The 22,821-nt window shown below is 39.2% G+C and overlaps 3 protein-coding genes across 4 annotated transcripts; 2 read left to right on the plus strand and 1 right to left on the minus strand.

Annotated features, from left to right (window-relative positions):
- Positions 1-636: 636 nt before the first annotated feature.
- LOC114547358 (P2Y purinoceptor 14-like) lies at positions 637-5,653 on the minus strand. Of its 2 annotated transcripts, none has more exons than XM_028566693.1 (3): positions 5,565-5,653; positions 4,607-4,863; positions 637-1,306 (listed from the first exon to the last, which is right to left on the minus strand). In XM_028566693.1, the coding sequence occupies exons 1-3, from the start codon at positions 5,577-5,579 to the stop codon at positions 721-723; spliced, it is 858 nt and encodes a 285-aa protein (XP_028422494.1). In that variant the 5' UTR covers positions 5,580-5,653; the 3' UTR covers positions 637-720. The 2 variants fall into 2 exon arrangements, with proteins under 2 accessions (XP_028422494.1, XP_028422503.1); XM_028566702.1 differs by lacking the exon at positions 5,565-5,653 and adding an exon at positions 4,981-5,183.
- Positions 5,654-5,782: 129 nt separating this feature from the next.
- Positions 5,783-9,244, plus strand: LOC114547974 (uncharacterized). The gene is made up of 5 exons (XM_028567562.1): positions 5,783-5,799; positions 8,187-8,249; positions 8,380-8,412; positions 8,587-8,746; positions 8,845-9,244. Exons 2-5 carry the CDS (start codon positions 8,187-8,189, stop codon positions 9,189-9,191), a joined length of 603 nt encoding a protein of 200 aa, XP_028423363.1. The 5' UTR covers positions 5,783-5,799; the 3' UTR covers positions 9,192-9,244.
- Positions 9,245-14,952: 5,708 nt separating this feature from the next.
- LOC114547496 (microfibril-associated glycoprotein 4) lies at positions 14,953-22,147 on the plus strand. Its single transcript, XM_028566852.1, has 5 exons — positions 14,953-14,963; positions 17,534-17,731; positions 18,945-19,041; positions 19,269-19,436; positions 21,699-22,147. Exons 1-5 carry the CDS (start codon positions 14,955-14,957, stop codon positions 21,968-21,970), a joined length of 744 nt encoding a protein of 247 aa, XP_028422653.1. The 5' UTR covers positions 14,953-14,954; the 3' UTR covers positions 21,971-22,147.
- Positions 22,148-22,821: the final 674 nt, after the last annotated feature.

Below are 22,821 nucleotides of genomic sequence, written 5' to 3' on the forward strand. Positions count from 1 at the left end.
GCCTTTTCTTGGTTCATCATCCAGAAGGCCCTGGTTTTGAGTTCCCTCTCTGTGTTCGAGATGAGCCATCAATAACGGTGCTGTTAAAGTCAAGCAGTTTATCTGGTAGGGAGATCTGAGGAGATGGAAAAGGAGAGGACAGGTAACTCTGTACCTGTCTAGGCTGGTTTATAATAGTACGTAGCAGAGCCTACGCCGTAGCCTATAGTGGCCTACGCTGTTGTGAGGATTTATACTTGTGCGCTCGTGTGTCTGCGTCGTTCATAGCTGAATACATGGTTAAAAGTAATTTGCTCTTACCAGCGTATTGCTATTTGTACTTTGTGCACAGCAATCCTGTCAATCAGTCCTAAAATGTCCCAGTTAGATAAACATATTCTTTCTTCTAGAAATGTTCTTCAAAACTTGCCATTTTCAGCGTGTGGCTTGCTATTTTGAAGATTGTTGGAGTTTCACGTATCGAAGGAATTTTGAGAACAGCAACATACAGAGGGCGGAAGGTGCAGCGGGATGTCCCACACCACGTTTTGTATATTACATTATGAACAGTTAATTTGTTTAACATTATTTGTTTTTATTAAAATCTTTCATCTTTTCATTCAGTTATTCAGGTCTTATTACATTGTCTGTTACTTTTACATTTTGTTTATAACTTTATTTGCAGTTATTACATTTAGTTTATTACATTATTGGCAGTTAAAATGTTATGAGCGGGTATTATCAGTTTCCACGCACCACTCCCAGCCTAAGCTGGGTTCTGAACCCCTTGCAGAGGATGAAGTAGATGACTGGGTCCAAGCAGACGTTGAGAACAGACATTACGACGGTAAGCTCCATCCCATAGTAGAAAACCTTGCTCCATGAACAATGCCTCCACAGGAAAGCTTTGGGAAGGCGAATCAGATGGTAGGGGACGAAGCAAAAGCAGAAGACACTGACCAGCACTAACATATTCCTGCGCGACTTTGCAAGCTTCATGGAGTTGGAGGACGCCGGCTGCCTCTGCTGCGCCAGCGACACCCTGCGAGAGGTGCTGTAGTAAAAGAAGACCAGAGAGACCAGGACACACAGGAACAAGGCGGTGGAGGAGACATGTATGATCCTAAAGAGCAAGGTGTGCTGGCCACTGTGAAAGCCTTGACAGCTCACTGGGACAGAGGAAAAAGGTTCCTGGGTGTGGAACGACAGGATGATGTAGCTGCATGTCACAGTCAGGAAGAAAACCCAGGTTACCGTGGAGATGATGTGAGCGACCCGCGCTGACTGAAGGATGTGAGTTCCTAAAGGTTGGACTACCTTCAGATACCTGGAGAGGAGAGGCAGGCGTCAATAAATAACTTCATTGGAAAGCCGGAGTCTGTGCATAAGTTTGGGTTACTTTGTGGCTGAGCATTTTAATAAAGTAGGCCTACATAACAGCAATCCAGACAGCCTTACGGTTGAAGGCCTAGAAACCATCAAAAAGAACATTTAGGGTTATGATCGACAAAATTATTATTGCAGAGAGAAACTTTTTATATACACCAAATGCAGACCACAGCTTACCCAGGAGTAAATGAAGAAATTGATTACAGTCATTTATTCTGATATACACTACCGGTCAAAAGTTTGGGGTCACTTAGAAATTTCCATTCCAGACAGAATACCAGCAGAGATCAGTTGCATTGTTTTTTTTAATCAGGTCAGCAGTTTTCAGATTACATTATGTGCTTACATAATTGCAAAATGGTTCTCGACTGTTGTAGACAGAAGTGGCTGAAGAAACGCTTGAAATTCCATGCTTTTTGGTCTAAACGTCATACCCAAATTAAAAGTGGTACAGCTCCCATATACTTTGACACTTAGGGGTGTGCCTGATATCATTGGAAAGGAAACACTCAAGTTGTGTCAGGGTGATTCTAGGCCTTACTGACACAGAGTTACAGAGGCTAGAATGGAGATTTTTTATTTCTGTCCAAGTTATAAATCTGTAAAATTATTAAAATACACTGCTGTAAACACATCTGACAGGTGACAGACAACACAGCATTAGCCATGTCTCAGCTTACTACAGAAAAAAATTCAGAAGCTAAAAGACTCAAAAATGGATTTTATATGAATTCTTTTCTACAAATATGTCTGTGCGTTTTTTTTATTTCTATTTGAAAAGTGCAAATAAAAAAAAAAAAACTACAAAATACAACACTTCTCAAATACACAAACAAACCCACATCAATCACCTTTCCAATGATATCAGGCACACCCCTGAGTGTCAAAGTATATGGGAGCTGTACCACTTTTAACTTAGGTATGACGTTTAGACCAAAAAGCATGAATTTCAAGTGTTTCTTCAGCCACTTCTTTCTACAACAGTCGAGAACCCTTTTGCAATTATGTAAGCAAATAATGTAATCTGAAAATTGCTGCCCTGGTTAAAAAAAACAATACAACTGATCTCAGCAGGTATTGTGTCTGGAATGGAGTGGAATGGAAATTTCTAAGTGACCCCAAACTTTTGACCGGTAGTTTAGGCTATGTGATATGGTGTGGTTGCCAAAAATGCTTCAAAATGGTTATGTATTGATATTCAATTTTCTTTTCTGTTTGCACATCCATGTTTCTCTTATCTTGTTTTTCACTATATTTTTTTCTTATTATTCTTTTCTTTCTTCTATATATCTTGTAGAGCTTTCGAGTGTTCAAACTTTGCATTTATAACCTGTGAGTTCACAGGCTTGTTGCTCAGGTGTTGGCAAATGTTTGCAATCCTCTTGTATCTTGTTTAAAGGTTAAACTGTGTGCAGAGGGTTACACTCTTATTCAGATGTATGTATTAGTAATTTCAATTTCACCTAATGCTGCAAATGTTTGCGGGAATCTGAGTACATGATATGCATTAATTAATTAAACTACAAAAAGAACACTACTTTGTATGCAGTAGTTTTGTGTTTTTTGTATGTTGACATAACGGAAGTGGTGTATTTTTCTTTGTATTGATTCAATTCAATTAAATGTTATTTATCATAACAAGAGTTATCCCAAAACACTCGTACAGCTAGAGTAGGTCTAGACCACACTATAATTTACAAAGACCCAACAATTCCCCCAAGAGCAAGCATTTAGTGCAACAGTAGCCAGGAAAAACTTCCTTTTAGACAGAAACCTTGAGTGGTTAGGAAAAACTTGTAGGGTGTAGCTATACACCCACCCCCACTGGTCTAGGTAACCGCTTTAACTCATTACTCACTAATTAATTAGCTTTATCAAAAAGGAGAGTTTTAAGTTTACTTTAAATGTGGAGACGGTGTCTGCTTCCCAAACCCAGACTGGGAGCTGGTTCCACAGGAGAGGATCCTGATAGCTGGCTCCCATTCTACTTTTAGAGACTCTAGGAACTAGTAACTCTGCATTCTCGGAGCACAGTGCTCTAGTGGGACAATAAGGTACTAGGAGCTCTTTAAGATATGATGGTGCCTGACCATTAAGAGCTTTGTAGGTCAGGAGAAGGAATCTTAAATTCAATCCTGGATTTTACAGGAAGCCAATGCAGATAAGTTCTCTTTTCTTAGATCTTGTCAGTACACGCGCTGCAACATTCTGGATCAGCTGGAGAGTCTTAAGGGACGTGTTTGAGCAGCCTGATAATAAGGAATTACAATAGTCCAGCCTTGAAAAAACAAATGCATGGACTAGTTTTTCTGCATTGTTTTGAGACAGGATGTGTCTAATTTTGGCAATGTTAGCTATATGGTAGCTATATCTTTAAATAATAAGCTTCAGAGGTGTTTAAGGCCTAGCACAATAACCTCAGTTTTGTCTGAGTTTCACATCAGGAAATTGTAGAACATCCAAGATTTTATGTCCTTAATGCATGCTTGAAGTTTAACTAACTGACTGGTTTCATCTGGCTTGATTGATAGGTATAATTGGGTATCATCTGCATTACAGTGAAAGTTAAAGGTCCCATGGCATGAATATTTCACTTTACGAGTTTTTTTTAACATTAATATGAGTTTCCCTAGCCTGCCTATGGTTTCCCAGTGGCTAGAAATGGCGATAGGTGTAAACCGAACCCTAGCTGTCCTGCTCCACCTTTGATAAAAAGTAATCTGGAATCTTCCCTATATGTTGTCATAAGGGGAAAGGTTACCTCCCCTTTCTCTGCTTTAACCATGGCAAGCTGGTCAAGGCCACACCCCCACCCTCCACCTTGCCTCGCTTCTCTCCTCCTCATTAGCATTTAAAGCTACAGACACAAAAATGGCACATACTAAGGAAAGCTCATTGTGGGACTGTCTCGTAGTGGCTGTAATTCTGCACCAAGACTGAATTTCCGGAAAGAGACTTCAGATAGAGTATTAGGGGAACACTAAGGCCTATATAAAAGCATCCAAAAAGCAGCATTTCATAGGACCTTTAATAAGGTGGTTCCTAATAATATTGGCTAGAGTAAGCATAAAGATGAATAGAATTGGTCCAAGCACTGAGCCTTGTGGAACCCCATGGCTAACTTTAGCGTGCCTGAAGGATTCATCGTTAACATTAACAAACTGAGATTGATCTGATTAAATTGTGAATACTGTTTTAGGCAACATGAGATTCAAAATGGCTTACTGGCTTGGTCTACCTGTTAGTGGCTATGTAGCCCATGAAGATGATGCTGGCGTACATGTTGAGCAAGAGGACTGAGGCGCCCAAGTTGCAGTTGACTTGGTGGATGGTGGCAGAGCTGGTGGCGTAGTTGGCGATGCGGATTGGGAGACTGAGACAGAGCAGGAAGTCAGCGACCGTCAAGTTCTTCAGGTAGATCATCATGCTGCTGGACGGCTTCTGCTGAGCTCGGCAGAAGTAAAACATCGTGAAGCCATTAAGGAGGAGACCCACCTATAAAGAGAAGTGAACAGAGTGAGGATGAAGCTTTACAAATACCAGTCAGTCAAAATAATTTTGAGCTGACCAAAGGATTTGACCTGATAGACAGAAGATAATAATTTACTATACCTAATAGCATAGCTTTTTAACAAAAGTCAGTTAGAAAAAGGTGAAGATACATTTAGCTGTCACCACACTTGTATGTGCCCAACCAAAAAACAACAATGATACTATCTTTGTCTGGGCTGCCTCAGAGTCTTTAAAGGTTGTGCCATCTTGGGTTATCGTTGAGATTTTCTGCAGAGGTCTGGTTACATGCAAAGGGCCACTGACATCAGTCAGGGTATGAGATCGAGCAGAGGTGTCAAGTAACGAAGTACAAATACTTCGTTACCTTACTTATGTAGAATTTTTTGGTACTTTACTGGAGTAATTATTTTACAGCAGACTTTTTACTTCTACTCCTCACATTTTCACGCAATTATCAGTATTTTCTACTCCTTACATTTTAAAAATATTAAATATTAATATCCTATTTCAGTTCGGCTTGTTTTCATTCCGGCTTGTCATCGTTCAAAAAAACACCAATAGTTCAGTGTCTGTTGCTAGCTAACCAATTAGCATTAGCAGGTTTGTTTATCAGTACCATAGCAACGCTAACTTCCGGTGGAATTGTCGGATAGGAACCGTCCGTAGCCTTACGCAAGAGTTACATTTTTTGAATGCATCCGGATGACCAACTGGCACGATTTCTTTCCGCACCGCACTCTTTCGGAACCGGTTTGGACCCATTTGCATGCGCTCTGCGAATCTCCATAGGAAATGAATGACTTCCGGTTGTTTTGAAGCCGTATCGGAGCTGATTTCAACTGCCAGTGTGAAGGCGGCGTTAGAGGGAACTGAAACATCACCGCAGGGGACACTAGTTAACACTACAGTTGGCAGCAGGTAACGATAGCCTACTGTTAGCTAGTGTTGAGTTAAATAAAGTTGTAACAAGGCTGATTTTAATAACCATGTATGTTTTATGTTTTAAGTAATAAATTGTATGCAGCAACCGGGTTATGAAAATAGGAATTGAATCTAATGACTGCTAAGGTGAAGACAGACCTTGTTATCATAATCCTCACCTTTGTCTCTGTAAAGAATAGGTCAAGACAGACCCTTTCTCTCCCCCTCTCTTCCTGTCTTTTGCAGGTAGATTAGGTTAAAACCAAACTTTTAACATATAGAGAGAAACCTTCAGAGTTTAGGGCATGTCTTTCCTAATTGGAAAGCGAAGAAATCAACAAGATGCGTCCAAACCTGTCACCATGCCAACGAAGAGCCTTAGATGAGGAGGGCTTTTACTCACGAAGGAGAAAAGTAACCGCCCCTGGGATTGGACGAATAAAGGCCGGGACACATTTGGGGGGCTGTCGGTGTTCATTTTGGCCGACCTGACATGTTTGGTCGGCGGCAGGGCCGTCGGGACTCACCCGGAAATGACTAGCAGGATGAGGTGACTACAGTCTCTCAAAATCTGATGAAAATCTTTTAAACTGACCTTTGTTGAGCTGAAATGAAGACAGATTCAGCAACTGCATGGCCTATTTCTCGCTTAAAAATGTTTTCAGAAACATGTTTCAGTGAACTATTTTAATACAATATGAGATCGTATTCTGAACAAGCCGCCATGACAGTCTGGCTTTGAATTTCTGGAGAAAACAAACCCATGTGACACGTTCGTCCAATCAGCTGCTGGTATTCATTTCTTGGGCGACATTGCAAATTAGCACCGCCTGCTGTTATAGAGATGTATTACGTCTCGTCTCCTTTTGTCTTTTTGGTCTGTTCTGTGGCAGTTTTTTGGACCTTGGGGACGCGACTGATCATATCGACGCTGTTTTCTGTCAACGGTTGCCCGTCGGCTATATGTGTCTACACCATAAAGCAGGGAGGGAGCCCCCCCGTGCTGACCAAGTAAAAAGATTATTGATTTATTATGGTTTTACACACGAGCGCCAAAAGCGGAACTAATGTGCGACACAATGTTCTATACAGGTAAATTAGAGCGCCGCACCCAAACATTGTAGCCTAGGGGGTAAGCTTCGCTTCAGAACTCAAACTTCCGATGGCGCCATTTTGTTGCTACAAAGGTATCACCTCCTGTTAGCATTCCACTAACCGCCATTTTTTTTACATTACTTGACTGTGAATAACTTTACATCTGAAGGGTTTAAAGACTCTATTTGTCCGTTGTTTATTTCTAAAGAAACACGACAATGTATAAAAGGCTCCATTACCTTGTACCTCACGTTATGGCTCCGTAGCAGACGCTTTTGTAAAAATAGGATAACGATTGTGTCATAACCAAGTGACTTACTGTCGTACAGTAGAGGAATTACCGTATAGTACAGGAGAAGCTCGCAGGCAGTTTCGACTTACATTAGCTGTTTAGGTTTAATTACTAATGTTAACTAGCATTTTAGTTAGCAATAATTAGCCTGTGCCCATGTTATCTCCTTACATACAGTACAGGCCAAAAGTTTGGACACACTTTCTCATTCAATGCGTTTCCTTTTTTATTTTCATGACTGTTTACATTGTAGATTCTCACTGAAGGCATCAAAACTATGAATGAACACATATGGAATTATGTACTTAACAAAAAGTGTGAAATAACTGAAAACATGTCTTATATTTTAGATTCCTCAAAGTAGCCACCCTTTGCTTTTTTTGATAACTCTGCAAACCCTTGGTGTTCTCTCAATGAGCTTCATGAGGTAGTCACCTGAAATGGTTTTCACTTCACAGGTGTGCTTTGTCAGGGTTAATTACTGGAATTTCTTCCCTTATTAATAAAAAAGCAAAGGGTGGCTACTTTGAAGAATCTAAAATATAAGACATGTTTTCAGTTATTTCACACTTTTTTGTTAAGTACATAATTACATATGTGTTCATTCATAGTTTTGATGCCTTCAGTGAGAATCTACAATGTAAATAGTCATGAAAATAAAGAAATACATTGAATGAGAAGGTGTGTCCAAACTTTTGGCCTGTACTGTATACCTACGCTGTCCGTCTCTGTAAGATTGTAAATGATTGAGATTTCTCTTGTCACAGCTACCAGAAGACTTACAACTTTCAGACACGTTGCTCACGTCACATTTACGTTGTCTCTGTCAGTTGGAGGCTGCGCAGTAAAGCAAGAGATCACCGGAAAAGTGCTTCTAATAGCCTTCACTGGTCTCCGTCCAGAGCAACAGTCTCTTAAGTACAGATGAGCTACATTATTTACACAATTCAAATATTCTTTTTGCAATCAGTACAAATTGTATGGTATTTTATTTCAGATGAATCCGTTCCACAAGAAAAAAAGCATTCCAGGACGGAGCGTGTGTCTGAAAGCCCTGTCCGTAAGTTAACATTTATCCATGCATTTAAGAAATCAGAGTCATATTTCCTATCATGGAACTACTTAAATTCAACCTGGGGCATGTCACGTGACTGTTCTGATGCATTTGTCTATTTCCTGCCCTTTTTCAGGTCAGCAGATGTCACTGCCTCCACCACCTGCATGTAAGATTTTTTATTTTTAGCGATTGTCTAATGTAACAGCATAGGTTCATCTTTTGCAATAGCACGTGCAAGAAACCTACCATAAATGAACTGACCAATATTCATATCCACTTTCTTTTTTTCTCTTACAAAATGAATTGTAATGTGTAATTTGTATTACTATATGTTTTACAGCAACTTTTCCTGACAACCTTTGGAGGTTCGACCGGAGGTACTGCAGTCCGTCGCATGCTACGGCGAGTGACAACCAATGACGTTGTAAAACCGTATAGCCTGCGGGGCAGAAAGACAAAGAAGGCCTTCCAGGACCTGACAATCTGCAGGGTTATAACAGGCAGGTGTTATTTTATTGTTCACATCATTATTATGCTTAGCTTGGCTGATAAGAGGTTTTAATTTTACTTGTAACTTTGCTTCTACTTGCTACTCTAGCGGCCTCCCAGAAAAACTTCCCAGCGCTGACTGCAGCAGACGTGGAGGACCCATCAGTGCCCCCCCTCACAATATCCAACAGCCTAATGTCAAAGGTGGACTCATTCAAGTTTCTGGGCTCCAGCATTTCCCAGGACCTAAAGTGGGAGTCCAACCTCCTTAAAAAGGTTGCAACATTAGGCGAACGTTCTGAGAACGTTCGATGTAACCAAAAAATAACATTCCCTAAACACCAGGAAAACTTTCCTTGGGAACCAAAAACTAACCTTCAGGGAACGTTCCCAGAACATTCTGGGAACCAAAATTTTTTACCTGGGGCACTATTTGGCCCCTGTTGGGCGGTCTAAGCTTTTGTCCTTAATGGCATTTTTTCCCCCTTACATTACTTTTACTTTTATACTTTAAGCCAGTACTTTTACACTTTTACTTGAGTAAAAAGCTTGAGTTTATACTTCAACTTCAACAGAAGTCTTTTCAAACCCTAGTATCTATACTTTTACTTGAGTAATAAATGTGAATACTTTTGACACCTCTGAGTGAGATCACGACTGTGATTGTCATTTCCTCAGGAAATAATTCAGTCGCCCATGAACATACCACACTGTTAAAATAATCTGTTACAAGTAGAATATAATATCATCAGAAACTGGAAACGATCAAAACAATTTTGTCAATAAGTAGACGTGCTGTCAAACTATTAAAATATTTAATTGCAATTAATCGCATTAATGTCATAGTTTACTCAGTAATTAATCGCACATTTTCATCTATTCTAAATGTCCCTTGATTTCTTTTTGTCCCATTATTTTTTCTTATTTTAATGCTCTTATCAACATGGAAAAGTGGATCGGCTTGCTTTGTGCTTTTGTCGCCCGGCTTTGACGAGGGGGCGGAGAATTTGCATCAGCTGTGTGCTTGGCCATCAAGTGGTATTTCAGACTGGACGTGCTGCGATGATAGCTCCATTCACAACGACAAAACACACAGATCAATTTGGTCTTGTCAATGGAACCATTTGGCAACTTTTTAAAAGTAAACTTTCCATTTAGAATTTTTCGGCGTCTTGCGCTCGCCATCCACTCAAAGCGTAACATTAGCCTACTACTCTTTGGCTGGCTCGCGAGCCCAAACAAGTGTGTGCAGCGTGCCTGTTGTTTTGTTTCCGGTCTGGCTAGCGCCGGTGTGGTGTTGTAGTTTTTCTAACGTTAATAGTTGTTGCAACAGCATGTGAAAAAAACTACAACGTTTGCTAGGCCAAAAAGAACGTTAATCTCGCGATAAAAAAAATTACGCCGTTAAAATGGGTTTGCGTTAACGCAGTTAATAACGCGTTTAACTGATAGCACTATCAATAAGTCTTTAATACGCTAACTGGGGTGGCAGTAGCCCAGGCCATAGGGAGTTGGGTTGGGAATCAGAAGGTCACAGGTTGAAGTCCCCGTACGGACCGAAGTACAGAGTGTGGTCTGGTAGCTGGAGAAATGCTAGTTCACCTCCTGGGCCTTTGGACTTTTAGTTTAGTTTATTTTATTTGACCATGTGACAGTTTTTGAGTTGCTTTTCCTGTGATTATCTCATGTGTTATTATTATTATTGCACGTTTGCATGTAAACAGAGACAAACGGAGGTTTAGGCAGCAGATGAGGAAAAGGAAAGAGGAAGTGATTTGTTGCTGTTGTTGCTATTTTTGGGATTCTGATTTGCTAACGTGGGCTTGAGTTTCTCGTTACACTGCCACCTACAGGTTATGCATGCTCTTGACGGCATATATACACACTCTTGTGCTTACAACTGGTGTTTCCTCAGACCTGACAGTTGGGTAGTTTATTTTATAATAAAACATAATATTTTATAAATTACATGTGTTTTGTGTGCAAAAATCTTAATTTGTAAAGTAACTAGTAACTAAAGCTGTCAGATTAATGTAGTGGAGTAAAAACTACAATATTTCTCTGAAATGTAGTGGAGTAGAAGTAGAAAGTGGCATGAAAAGAACCAATTTAAGTAAAAGTACCTTACATTTGTACTTAAGTACAGTAGGCTACTTGAGTAAATGTAGTTACATTCCACCACTGGAATTGTTGAAACTCACCAGGAACACCAGACTGTAGACCACCAGGAAGAAGGGGTGGGCTGAGGTGTCGTTCCATACACAGTTAGTCGAACCGTTGGCTTTGTTCTGGTTTGTGACTGATGACCAGTTGAAGGATGAAGTCACTTCGTTTTCTCCTCCTCGATCGCTCATTTCTTTTCTGGTTGATCTAACGAAGGTGAACAAAAATTACAGATCGCAAAAAACACTAACAAAACTGCTGCCAGAGTCAGCCCAAGAAGACAATAATGTGACCAAAAGATCAATATATATATATATATATATATCACACACAAAGGAACCAGTGGAAAGTTTCATGTATTGACCTGTGTACTGCTTCCTTCTACGCAGCTTTTACAGCGGAAGAAGGGCTGTGGCAAACCACTGATGTGGTTATGACGGTATCACAGTAAGACAGCATTACTTCAAATAACACACATTGTCCCACGGTATGGCATTTTATCTTCTTGTCTAGTTGCTAAGAACAGGCCTGTTGTACATAACATACAATGCCTCATAAAGACATATTAGCCATCCTAGCAGCTCAAGGGATTGCAATCAAGTCTGTAAGATATATTCTCATAACTTTTGTGATCCCACATTTGTGATGGTGCCTGCACTTTTTTCTATTAATCCATTTTCTAGCCAGGTCCTCTCTGAGCCATCAGGCATGGTGGCATATACAAAATAATCCCTCCAGTGTTCTGGGTCTGCAGCAGTGGGTCTTAAAATGTACTCATTTGGCTTTGTGAGTTTGTTTGCTTCATTAATGTATACAGATAAAAAAAAAGAGACTGGAGTGAAAAAACAGAATCAGAGTTTCCGGTGAGTTCAGGCTGAGTTGAACCCAAACTTGGTGTGGTTGAATTTGGTGTGTCTGTTGCTAGCTAGCTTACACCTAACGTGTACAGTAAGTAGATTTGCTTTTTGGGTCAAATAAAAGGCCAAACAGTTAAAGACTTTCAAAATGAGGCTTTCTGGGGAGCTCCTGGGCCTTTGGACTTTTAGTTTAGTTTATTTTATTTGACCATGTGACAGTTTTTGAGTTCCTTTTTCTGTGATTATCTCATGTGTCTCTGTTGTCCGGCCCAGCATGTCTACCCTTGTCAGCCTGTCTTTGTGTTATGCTGTCTATACAGTTTCCCTGTTATTTGTTCATGGTTGTGCGTTACCTGTGTTTCTGTTTTACTTTCTGCCTTGTGTTTTCCCACCTCTGTGATTGTCTGCCCTGCCCTGATCTGTTCCACCTACTCATCAGCCCTCAAGTCACCTGTCTCTCGTTACTACCCTCGTTACCTTTAGTCTCTGTGCTTTCTTTGTCTCTTGTCGGTTCATCGGCGTTCCTTGATCTAACGAAGGTGAACCAAAATTACAGATCGCAATATACACAAAAACACTAACAAGACTGCTGCCACAGTCAGCCCAAGAAGACAATACTGTGACCAAAAGATGAAGATATATATCACATAAAGGAACCAGTGGAAGGTTTCATGTATTAACCTGTGTACTGCTTCCTTCTACGCAGCTTTTACAGCGGAAGAAGATGACATTTTATCTTCCTGTCTAGTTGCTAGGAACAGGCTACAATGACTCATAAGGACACCTATCAGCCATCCTAGCAGCTCAAGGGATTGCAATCAAGTCTGTAAGATATATTCTCATGACTTTTGTGATCCCACATTTGTGATGGTGCCCGCACTTTTTTTCTATTCATCCATTTTCTAGCCAGGTCCTCTCTGAGCCATCAGGCATGGTGGCATATACAAAATAATCCCTCCAGTGTTCTGGGTCTGCAGCGGTGGGGCCCTCTCCAGTTTGACTTGCCTAAGATGTCCAGGAGGTGTCCTTTGTCAGATCCCTGAACCACCTCGGCTGCCCCAAACTGTTGCAAAAAGAGCAGCAGTTCAAGCTTTTCCAGATGTCTGAGTGCTGTCATTCTGCAAAGTAAACGAAATTCATCTATGATTTAATGATTTTGCTCACTATCCAAAGCCAAATTATTTGATTCACCTTTGCAAACCAAATGGTACAATATATTTGAGTTTATATTTAAACAATTGTGTGCCTTTGTGGTCTCATTACTGGGGTTTCCACACAGGACAGGATCTGCTGCGTGGGGCTTTAAATTAAATTTGAAGTTTCCCCAATCTTGCACTGGTGAGAGCCTATTCCTGTTTGTAACTGATTGTTTAAAGACTCTGAAATACAGCATATTGCTTTGCTTTTAAACTTTGCTATAAAATGAGTAACTAGCTTTAATCAGTAACTACATAAAGAAATACTCTCTGGACGTCAAATACTAAGGTCACGAGTAGAGATGGTCCGATACCGATACTGGTGTCGGTATCGGCTACGATACTGCCTAAAACGCTGGTATCGGTATCGGGAAGTACTGGAGTTTATGCACCGATCCGATACCACGTAATAAAGCCCTAAAGAAAATCTACATTAAAGTAGTTTATTTATGTTCTTTTTCCGTTATAACTGACTGTCAAACTGGAGAATAAAAGAAAGTTCTACGACATTCATTGTTTGTGTTTGTTCATGTTTTACAAAGAGTTTAACCTGAGCCAGACAGCAAAGATAGAAATCACATCCATACAGGGATAGTAGTATACAGTTGTTATAACATAATAAAATATATGACACACTGGTATTGGATCGGTACTCGGTATCGGCCGATACGCAACTTCAGGTATCGGAATCGGTATCGGGAAGCAAAAAATGGTATCGGGCCATCTCTAGTCACAAGTGTCAATTCCACCAGTGCAACTACCTGTTTTAACGTTTTTAGAATTTTCTTTTTATATTACTTATATTACTTTCATTGTCATTAAAAGGTGTTATCACCTTATTTTTGGTGCTGACAAATGTATTACATTTAAAGGCATTAAATATATTAAAAACACAATGGCTTTGGGGATTTGTGTGTAATTGCAGAATAACTGGTTTGTAAACCCACCACATTCCCAGAAACAAAGCAACCTCAGCTTCTATGAATCCTTGCATAATATTGATAAACTGTATGACACTGTAAATAAATCTTGTCAGTGTCACATGCTTCCACAGACACTCCCTCCGCAGGCGGTTTAACCCTTGTATGGTGTTCGGGTCTGTGGGACCTGTTTTCAATGTTTGCTAAAAGAAAAATAATACTATTTATTTTAGTTTCTTCTAACTCAAACTCATTGGCCTTGGCTCATTTTTCTGTGAAGAACACAAAAAATAACTTATTTTCAACAACTGCACACGGTACACCCCCTCCACACACATAACTATTACATATGAGGTGTTCAGGTCTACTGGGCCCGAGTGTAGGCCTAATAATTGTGTAATAACTGTAGGTGATATGAAACTTAACTGTGTCCTTATCCTAACTGGGCCTTGTGTGTGTGTGTGTGTGTGTGTGTGTGTGTGTGTGTGTGTGTGTGTGTGTGTGTGTGTGTGTGTGTGTGTGTGTGTGTGTGTATGTGCGTGTGTGTGTGTATCTGTATGTGTTCGTGTCGGAGCGTAGGTGTCTGTGTGTGGGAATGTTGTCTTTCTGCACCTGCTATTCCCACATAAAGTTACAAAATTGTTACATTTCAAAAACGTTCACCTCTTCTGATTAAGTTCTAAGAAATAAGCACCAATAATGATCAAAAATCTTGTTTCTATTTTTTTTTACCTTTTTTATAATTGAATTTCCTTGTTTTGTCACAAAAAAGAAAATTATCATATGATCATAAATGTGATCTCACAGGGGGTAAATGGCAAATATGAACCATAAATGATGTATATATCATTGGTAATTGAGCTAAAGTGAACATCTGTTTAGTATTGTACATGAATTGTTATGGTTGTATTGATTTAAAAGCCTATTAATGTGGTGGGTCCACCAGACCCGGGAACACTGGCTGTGCAACAAAAATATGAACACCACACAAGGGTTAAATGTTTCCCACCAAGTTTTATTTCCACATGACCCTGACAGAGTCCAACCCAGCTCTAAACCTTCCTCTCCATGATGACGACGATGATGATGCAGGTAAGCGCTGCGGAATTCACAGAAAACACTTCCAAACTTGAAACCAAATTATCTTATTCATATTTTATTCATTTGACGAACAAATGCTGCTCCCATTTTCTTTGATGCCTACAAATGTTTTCATGAAGTTTAACATTTTTAGTTCTGTGTGGTGGAAAAAAAATAAAGAATCTAAAGACTTGTTCTTGATTAGCGTGTTAGTAAGGTTATTAGTAGTAATAGTAGTACTAGAGGCAAAACTTGTCTACTGTCAGAGTTAGTTTTTTTAATAGCTGACCTAAACATTTAACCATTTAATTGTGCTATTGTATCTTAAACTAATCAATAAAATTCATAATTATTTAGCCTAATTAATAAAATATGGCATTAATAATCAATTTAGCTTTGTTATTATAATGCATATTTGTTGGTGTTGTTGATTAATGTTGAGGATTTTATTGTTGACTTTATAGTCTTAGTTAGTTATTATTAGTTACATATTAACAGGCACTCAGCCCCAGTGAACATTATCTGTTTCCATACTTCAGACCGAAACAAACAGCAAGAGTGAATTTATGTAAAATATTTACATATATCATCAAACCTGATAACCTTGCTCCAGAGAGGCTTAGACTAATAATAAACACAGCACTGCTGTAATGCAAACATTGTGGGACGTGTTCAGACTCACTCAGCAGGAAAATCCCAAATGTTGTAGCTGTTGAATGCTCCCAGTGATGTAACTGGGTAGTTTTCTATACACAGTGAACCAAAATATGCAAACAATACAAATCATGTGACTTATAAAGCAGCAGAAAGTAAAGGAGGTGGATGGGCTTAATAATATCTTAGTATCATTACATTACATTGCATTACATTACATTACATGTCATTTAGCTGACGCTTCTATGCAAAGCGACTTCCAATTAAGTGCTTTCAACCATGAATGTACAAACTCTGGACAGCAAGAAGTAAGTGCAAGTACATTAGCTTTAAATAAGCCAAACTACAAAGAGCCATATGAAAGTGCAAATGTAAGTTTTTAGTTTTTTTTCAGTCTCACACACAAATATATTTGTATGGATACAAGCGTCAAAGGATCAATACTAAAAACAATGGAACTGCCTCACATTTGACTCCCCTCTGAACACATGGACACTCTTCTTCTTCTCTGCTGCTGTTGTGTGCATGCCTCTCAGTTAAGAGAATATATCCCACACAATGAACACATTGAATAACATTAAATGCTGTCCTGTGTGTTAACATGCGACAAAGCTATTGAATACATCAGATGTTTGGAGAACTCAGATGTAATGAAAATGTATTCAGAGGTTGCCCATCGATGAATTATCCTCATTAGGCATGGCAAAATGAGGCAAATAATGATTCCCAGATTACATTTTCTTTCAATATAATGAGGAAACGTTAATCTGCAGAGTCGCAAAATGGTTAACAAAACCTCAAAGGGTCAGAACACTCAAACTACCTGTACTATGAACTAGAAGCAGATAGGGATTTCCGGCACAACTTTCTTCCAAGTTGCATGGAGAAAGGAAAAAGTCTGAAGAGGTAAACTCCAGCAACACTTGTCATATGGATGACCCCCGATGAGGCCACAAGCCAAATCACATTGGTCCAACAATAAAGTTGTTCTGCAAGTGTTGCTGGAGTTTTAACTCTTCACGTATTTGGGAATTAAATATTTGCATGTAAATACAAAATAACTCATTTTGACAGCGAGGTCAGTGGATTTTCTTTTGTTTGTACATATTAAATGAAGCATCCATAATTAAATGATCTGGGCCCAGTTTTCCAAAAACTTTATCTGGATCAAATTGATCCGGATTTGGAAATCCCATGCTTTGCTATCCAGGATCACTTGATGTGATCATTCACTTAAAAAAAAAAACAATCTCTGATTTTATTTGGTTCGAAAAATCACAACTGAATCTACCCTTCTGATGGGATCAGAATAATCCCGTTTTTTGGATCAAATAGATCTCAAACCGAGTTCAAAGTTTTGAAAAACCTAAAGGGCAGGTTTGATCCAGTTCAAATGTAAAATCGGATTACATCGTCTGATTTTAGTTTGGAATCCCTCTTTTGCTGTTGAAAAACCCATTTCCAAGAGTTAATCCAATCCGTGATCCGAAATCCCACTGGATTACTTTTGAAAAACTAGGCCCTGGATATCACGAGAGGTGTGTAAGGAAATATGCTTTTAAGGTATTGTATTTAGGAGGAACTGGAACTTAAACTCAGCTTTTGGCTGCAGAAAGAAACAAATACACATTATTTTAATACTTGCTTTTGTATGTGTGAAACAGAATTTGCAAATTAGGATGACTGATCGTAACACGAGCTGTTGATTTAATTATTGTGCCACAAATTATAAATTAATTCTTTTTTTGTCTTTTAAAAATTGCAGTAATTGTTGTATGTGCCATTTTTTGACTATAAATGTCACAAAAGACCTTTTTCTTTTCACCTAACATTTGTTATTTAATTTGTGTTGGTATGATATCTGTCAATGAGTGAATCATTGTGAAAGGTGCTGTAGATATTATAAATCTCTTTTCTTTTGTATCCAGGGGACATTATCTGTAGCTCTGCTGGTTCTTGCGACCTCAGTTCACTCCGACTCCCAGTTTTATCTGCCCATTGACTGTGAAGACATCCATCGCCATGACGACACCAGCTCCAGCGGGGTGTACACCATCTACCCAGGAGGTCCCACCACGCCTCTGCATGTCTACTGTGACATGGACACTGACGGGGGCAGATGGACTGTCAGTACACCTCAGATTTTATCATCATAAACAAATAAGACCGTGTGCCTCATTTAAACATTTTTAAACCTGTTTGTAGAACATAAAAGCACAAGCAGAGCTGTTGACTTAAGAGGCTTGAGAGTTGGATTTAAGTCAGACTTGAGTTATAACAAAAGATATAGGCTATATATATATATGTGTGTCTTATCTTTGGACAAAGCCAGTCTAGCTCTTTCCCCATTCAATATGCTACGCTAAGCTAACTGCTGCCTGTAGCTTCATATTTAGCACACAAACTTGAGAGTGGTGTGAAGCCTAAAATATCATAGTATTCCTTTCACACTGGGTCAAATGTGTAACTCTGAGTGATAAATTATCACCTCAGTAGTAACTTTTAATCATAGCTCCAAGAAACCTTTTAGTCCCTTTTAGCTTATTGTTTTATCTGATGTTTAAAATCTCACCCACCTCATTTCCAGATTATTAAGACTCTGATAAACCCACCAAATACTATATACAGCACAAAACGACAGACAAAGAGCCAAATAGTTCCTTCAGGAGTTGGTGGAGACCAAAAACAGAAGTAATAGTAGAGTAAATATTTTACTCTCATCGGGTGGCCAGAAACCCCAGATTGATGCTAAAGATGCTCCTGGTTTGCTGGATGTGTAAAAATGCAGCACACCATAACAATTTTGTAAGGTGATAAAATCCCAGATGCTGTGCTTTCAGCTCGTTCTGCTGCCACCAAGTGGCTAAAAATGAATGCAGCTTGAAATGTATATGTCTCCATGTTTGGTGGGTGTAACATGTGCCATACATATCACATTACCTGTGGGTTTAACCTGGTCTTCATTCTTCTTTTTCTTCTGTGTAAATACGTTACTGCAGAAGTAAGGTCAAAAGTTTAGTGTGTGCTACGCCCGTTGGCCAAATAGGATTACCTGTGTTTGCTTCATGTTTTTTTAGTTTGTTTTAGTAATGTATTTATTAATTTTTCAAATACAAGTTATACTATTTACACATTAAGAAAAATATTTTTTATAAATAAACCAAAGCAATTGGGGGTGCTAAGAGGGTGCTATGGGAATAGCTACAGCACCCCCAAGCTCCTCCCTGGTGCCGCCAATGAACCTGGTAACAGTTGGTCTTGGTAATTGAATGCATAATATTTCATGTAAGTAACTTTTTTTTTTCTCTCTCTCTCTCTTCCTCCCGTTCTCCCTTTCAGGTATTTCAGAGAAGGATCGATGGGACTGAAAACTTCTACAGGCCCTGGAGGCACTATAAGACTGGATTTGGGAATGTGGCAGGAGAATATTGGCTTGGTGAGTTATTGAGGGAGAAATACATTAAACACAGAGGGGCCTGTGCTGCTTTCCATCTTAATTTGGTGTTTGAGACGAAGTATGATTTTAAACTAGATGAGGGGTTGAGAGACGTCTGAGTGGGAAAGAAATAGCTAAAGAAATGGTTAAGAAATGCAGAGTAATGATAGCATATAGGGCCTTGGTGCAGGAGGTGAAATGAAACAGATCTTTGTGCACCTTCTCAGGCCTGGAAAACATCTTCCTGCTAACTAGGAGGAAGAAGAATGAGCTGCGGGTCGACATGGAGGGCTGGGAAGGAGAGAAGGCATCAGCTCAATACTCCTCCTTCTCAATCGATTCTGAGAACGCCGGTTATCAGCTTCACATAGGCAACTTCACTGACGGAGCGGCAGGTGAGGATTACAGTGTGCATATTACTTTGGGGAGTCTAGGTTTAAATGTCAAGATATGGATTAATGTAATTACTGTGAACTGTGATATAGGATGTTTTTTAATGAAAAATGTTCCTTTCTCCTTTGTTTTTGTTTTTTTAATCAAGACTCGTATAAAAATGGGTGCTTAAATCATTAATTTTCCAGGTTAAGTTTTGTAGTGTCCTTACAAAGCTAGATGTAATACTGTGGACTAACAGGCTAATGACAGCTTACATTGATTTTTGTGATGCCAGTGAAATGTGGCTCTCCAGAGTCTGTTTTCAGATTCGTGAAAAATGAAACATAAATGCCCTTTCAATCTGAAAAAGGGTTCCAAGATAATAGGTTCATTTTTTTTAAATAGTACGCCTGCGTGGCCCATTTACTTGGAGTCTGTGAAGGTGAGAGAGTGTTCAGCTGCCAAGAAACTGTGCAGAAAATCTGAATTATGAATCTTATATTCCATTTTGTAAAAAACTAAGACATTAACCCTAAAACCAGTGGCAGCTGGTGATTATTTACCTGGGCGGGGCTACTGCTTACACACTAATAATGTCTAGCTCTACTTCAAGTATAGCCTACTTAACAGACTGAATCCATTATTATATTATTATTTAAGGCCAGGAGCAAAGAAGAATGACAACATTTTACTTAAGTAGAACAGACAGTACAGAAGTATTATTCACTAATGTACTTCACAAATTTTCATTCTTCTTTTGGACTTTTCTCAAATCTGTGTTTTTTTGTGAAATATTGGATAATTTTACCTTTTCGAGCCTCAAACAGTTATTTTAATGAAACCACGTTAGCGGTTTAGAGGGGATATGTGGCAACAGCTTACAGTATTTTATAAGCTTATCACATGTTTTTTAATGTAAAATTTAAGCTGAAAAGTAATGTTAAATAAATGTATTTGAGTAAAAGTATAAATAAGCATAAAAAAGAAAACTCAAATGTACAAGTACCTCAAAATGTGTACCTAAATTGTACATGAGTAAAGGTACTTTGTTACATTCCACAACTATATTTAAGGCACATTCATGAACCGTAATTAAAGGTGCCCTGCCATGCGTATTTCATTACTTTGTGGTAACGTCTGAAGTTCTACCATGGACTCTGTAACATCAAGCCATTCTAGCGTGGTATAGAAAGCCTACAGGAAGCCTCAGCTTGATTTCTGCCAGTTCTCATTAATATTCAACAAGCTAAGCTGTTTGAATCTGATTGGCTAACAGCTAGCCAATGAGAGCCTGGCTGTCAGAATCCTTTACCCAGCCCAACTGGGTGAGCTCATGAATAGTAATGAGCTCAGGCAAAATGATGTCAGACTGACTAGCTTTTGTAATTGGCCTGATTTCTCCGCTTATTTTTTTTCAGTGGCTAGAGCTGACAAAGGAGGTAACAGTTCATTTTCACATTCACCACATAACACAAACACATATGGACCTAACATATTTCAAAAAATACAAGTAAAAACGGTTTTGTATGGCAGGGCACCTTTAACTTAGCCTCATGAGACCGTCCTGATCTCGCGAGCTCCAGTTTTCCACTCGCAGATCAGTCTGGCATCTTGAGAGTCTGGCAAATTTGGAGCCGTTCGCCAAACGACCGGGCCAATCAGCGTTGGTTTTGAGGTGGGTTAGGTGGTGATAGACAGATGGTTTATCCAATCAGCTAACCAGTATTTTCAGACAGCGGTAGCCCTAATTCTGTTAGCCACTCGCTAATGCTTTTTTCTCTTGGATCCTTCTTTTGGAATATGGTCCAGGAACCTAAAATGGTGCCTTTCATTCCTAAATTCTCGTTACACAAACGGCAAATATCCTTTACTGACATGTTGCTTGCTTGCAGGAGCTAACGAGCTATGCTTTGCCTGCAGCAGCAGGGGTTTGTGGTTTTATTTTCATATGCTTCGTGGATCTGATTGGTTGATTTGGCCCTTCTAGCACCAACATAGGTGATAGACAGATGGTTCATCCAATCAGCTAACCAGTATTTTCGCCCCTTCCCAAAAGTTCTCCAACGGAAAGTTCCCAGATGGATATGCCGAGCAAATGCGAAGCAATCCATCTGGCGGAGTCAGGTTACCTTTAACTGTACATTCAAAACTTTTCAAAGCAAAAAAAGGTCACTAAAATCATTCACTGGCAAAATAACAACACAGTAGCAGTAGACGAAGTGCCTCTGAGTTTTAAACATCAGATATATTTCAGCTAACATTGTTTTTGTCTTTATGTCTAGGGGACAGTTTGAAAGGCCAGAACAACATGAAGTTCACAACATTTGACAAAGATCAGGACCAGTCGGATAAAAACTGTGCTCAGCATTTTCTAGGTGGATTCTGGTACAACGCCTGCCATACAGCTAATCCCACCGGCATGTACGCACCTCATGGTGCCATCGGATTTGAAAACACCCATGTCATTTGGCAAACGTGGAAGGGCTGGAACTACTCCCTGAAGACTGTTGCCATGAAGATCAGATCAGTCACTACATGTGAATGCACACATTAATTAGCATATTACCTGTGAATTATTAGGACAGATTATGGTGATATATCACCCTCAATCCGGTGAGGAGAGTTTTGATATGGGGAAGCATCATCAACTGTGTCGTTCCTACTTAATTCAATACCAACAATATGTATAAAACAATCAATACGAAATGTCAGTGTTCTTTATTCATTTATTTATCAGTCACAATATTTTAGGGGTAAACAGTCTGAATGCATCTGCTACATATGTTCTTATCTGATGTTAATTTTTACAGTTTCTTCAATCTTAGTCTTTTTAATGTTGCATTGTATAAGTGATGATGGGTGGTGAAGGCACAGTGGATATGACGCATGCCTATGGTGTGGGAGAGCTGGGTTCAATTCCCACTGCGATACATCAACCAATGTGTCCCTGAGCAAGACACTTAACCCCTAGTTGCTCCAGAGGTGTGTGGCCTCTGACATCTGTAGCAACTGTAGGTTGCTTTGGATAAAAACGTCAGCTAAATGACATGTAATGTAATAAGACTTATATAAATACATGTTATTGTTGTGCTGTATATTGCTGTTGTTGTTTAGTGGTGGACGAAGTACTCAGATCCTTTACTTAAATAAACGTAATACCCCACTGTAAAAATACTGTTAAAAGCCCTGCATAAAAATGTACTTAAATAAAAGTATGTAGCCTAATTAAAATCAGGTAAATGACTTAAGGTATTAAAAGGACTTAATGCAAAAAAAATCCTGACTGTTATACTATTATACATTATGTCATTAGATTATTATTATTATTAGAGTCCAAAGTTACACATTCACAATGTTGTGTGACACAACAATCCAAACCATAAAATTGTTAAATTATATATTTTA

The sequence above is a fragment of the Perca flavescens genome, chromosome 2 (genome assembly GCF_004354835.1).
Source record: "Perca flavescens isolate YP-PL-M2 chromosome 2, PFLA_1.0, whole genome shotgun sequence".
Taxonomy (NCBI): domain Eukaryota; kingdom Metazoa; phylum Chordata; class Actinopteri; order Perciformes; family Percidae; genus Perca; species Perca flavescens.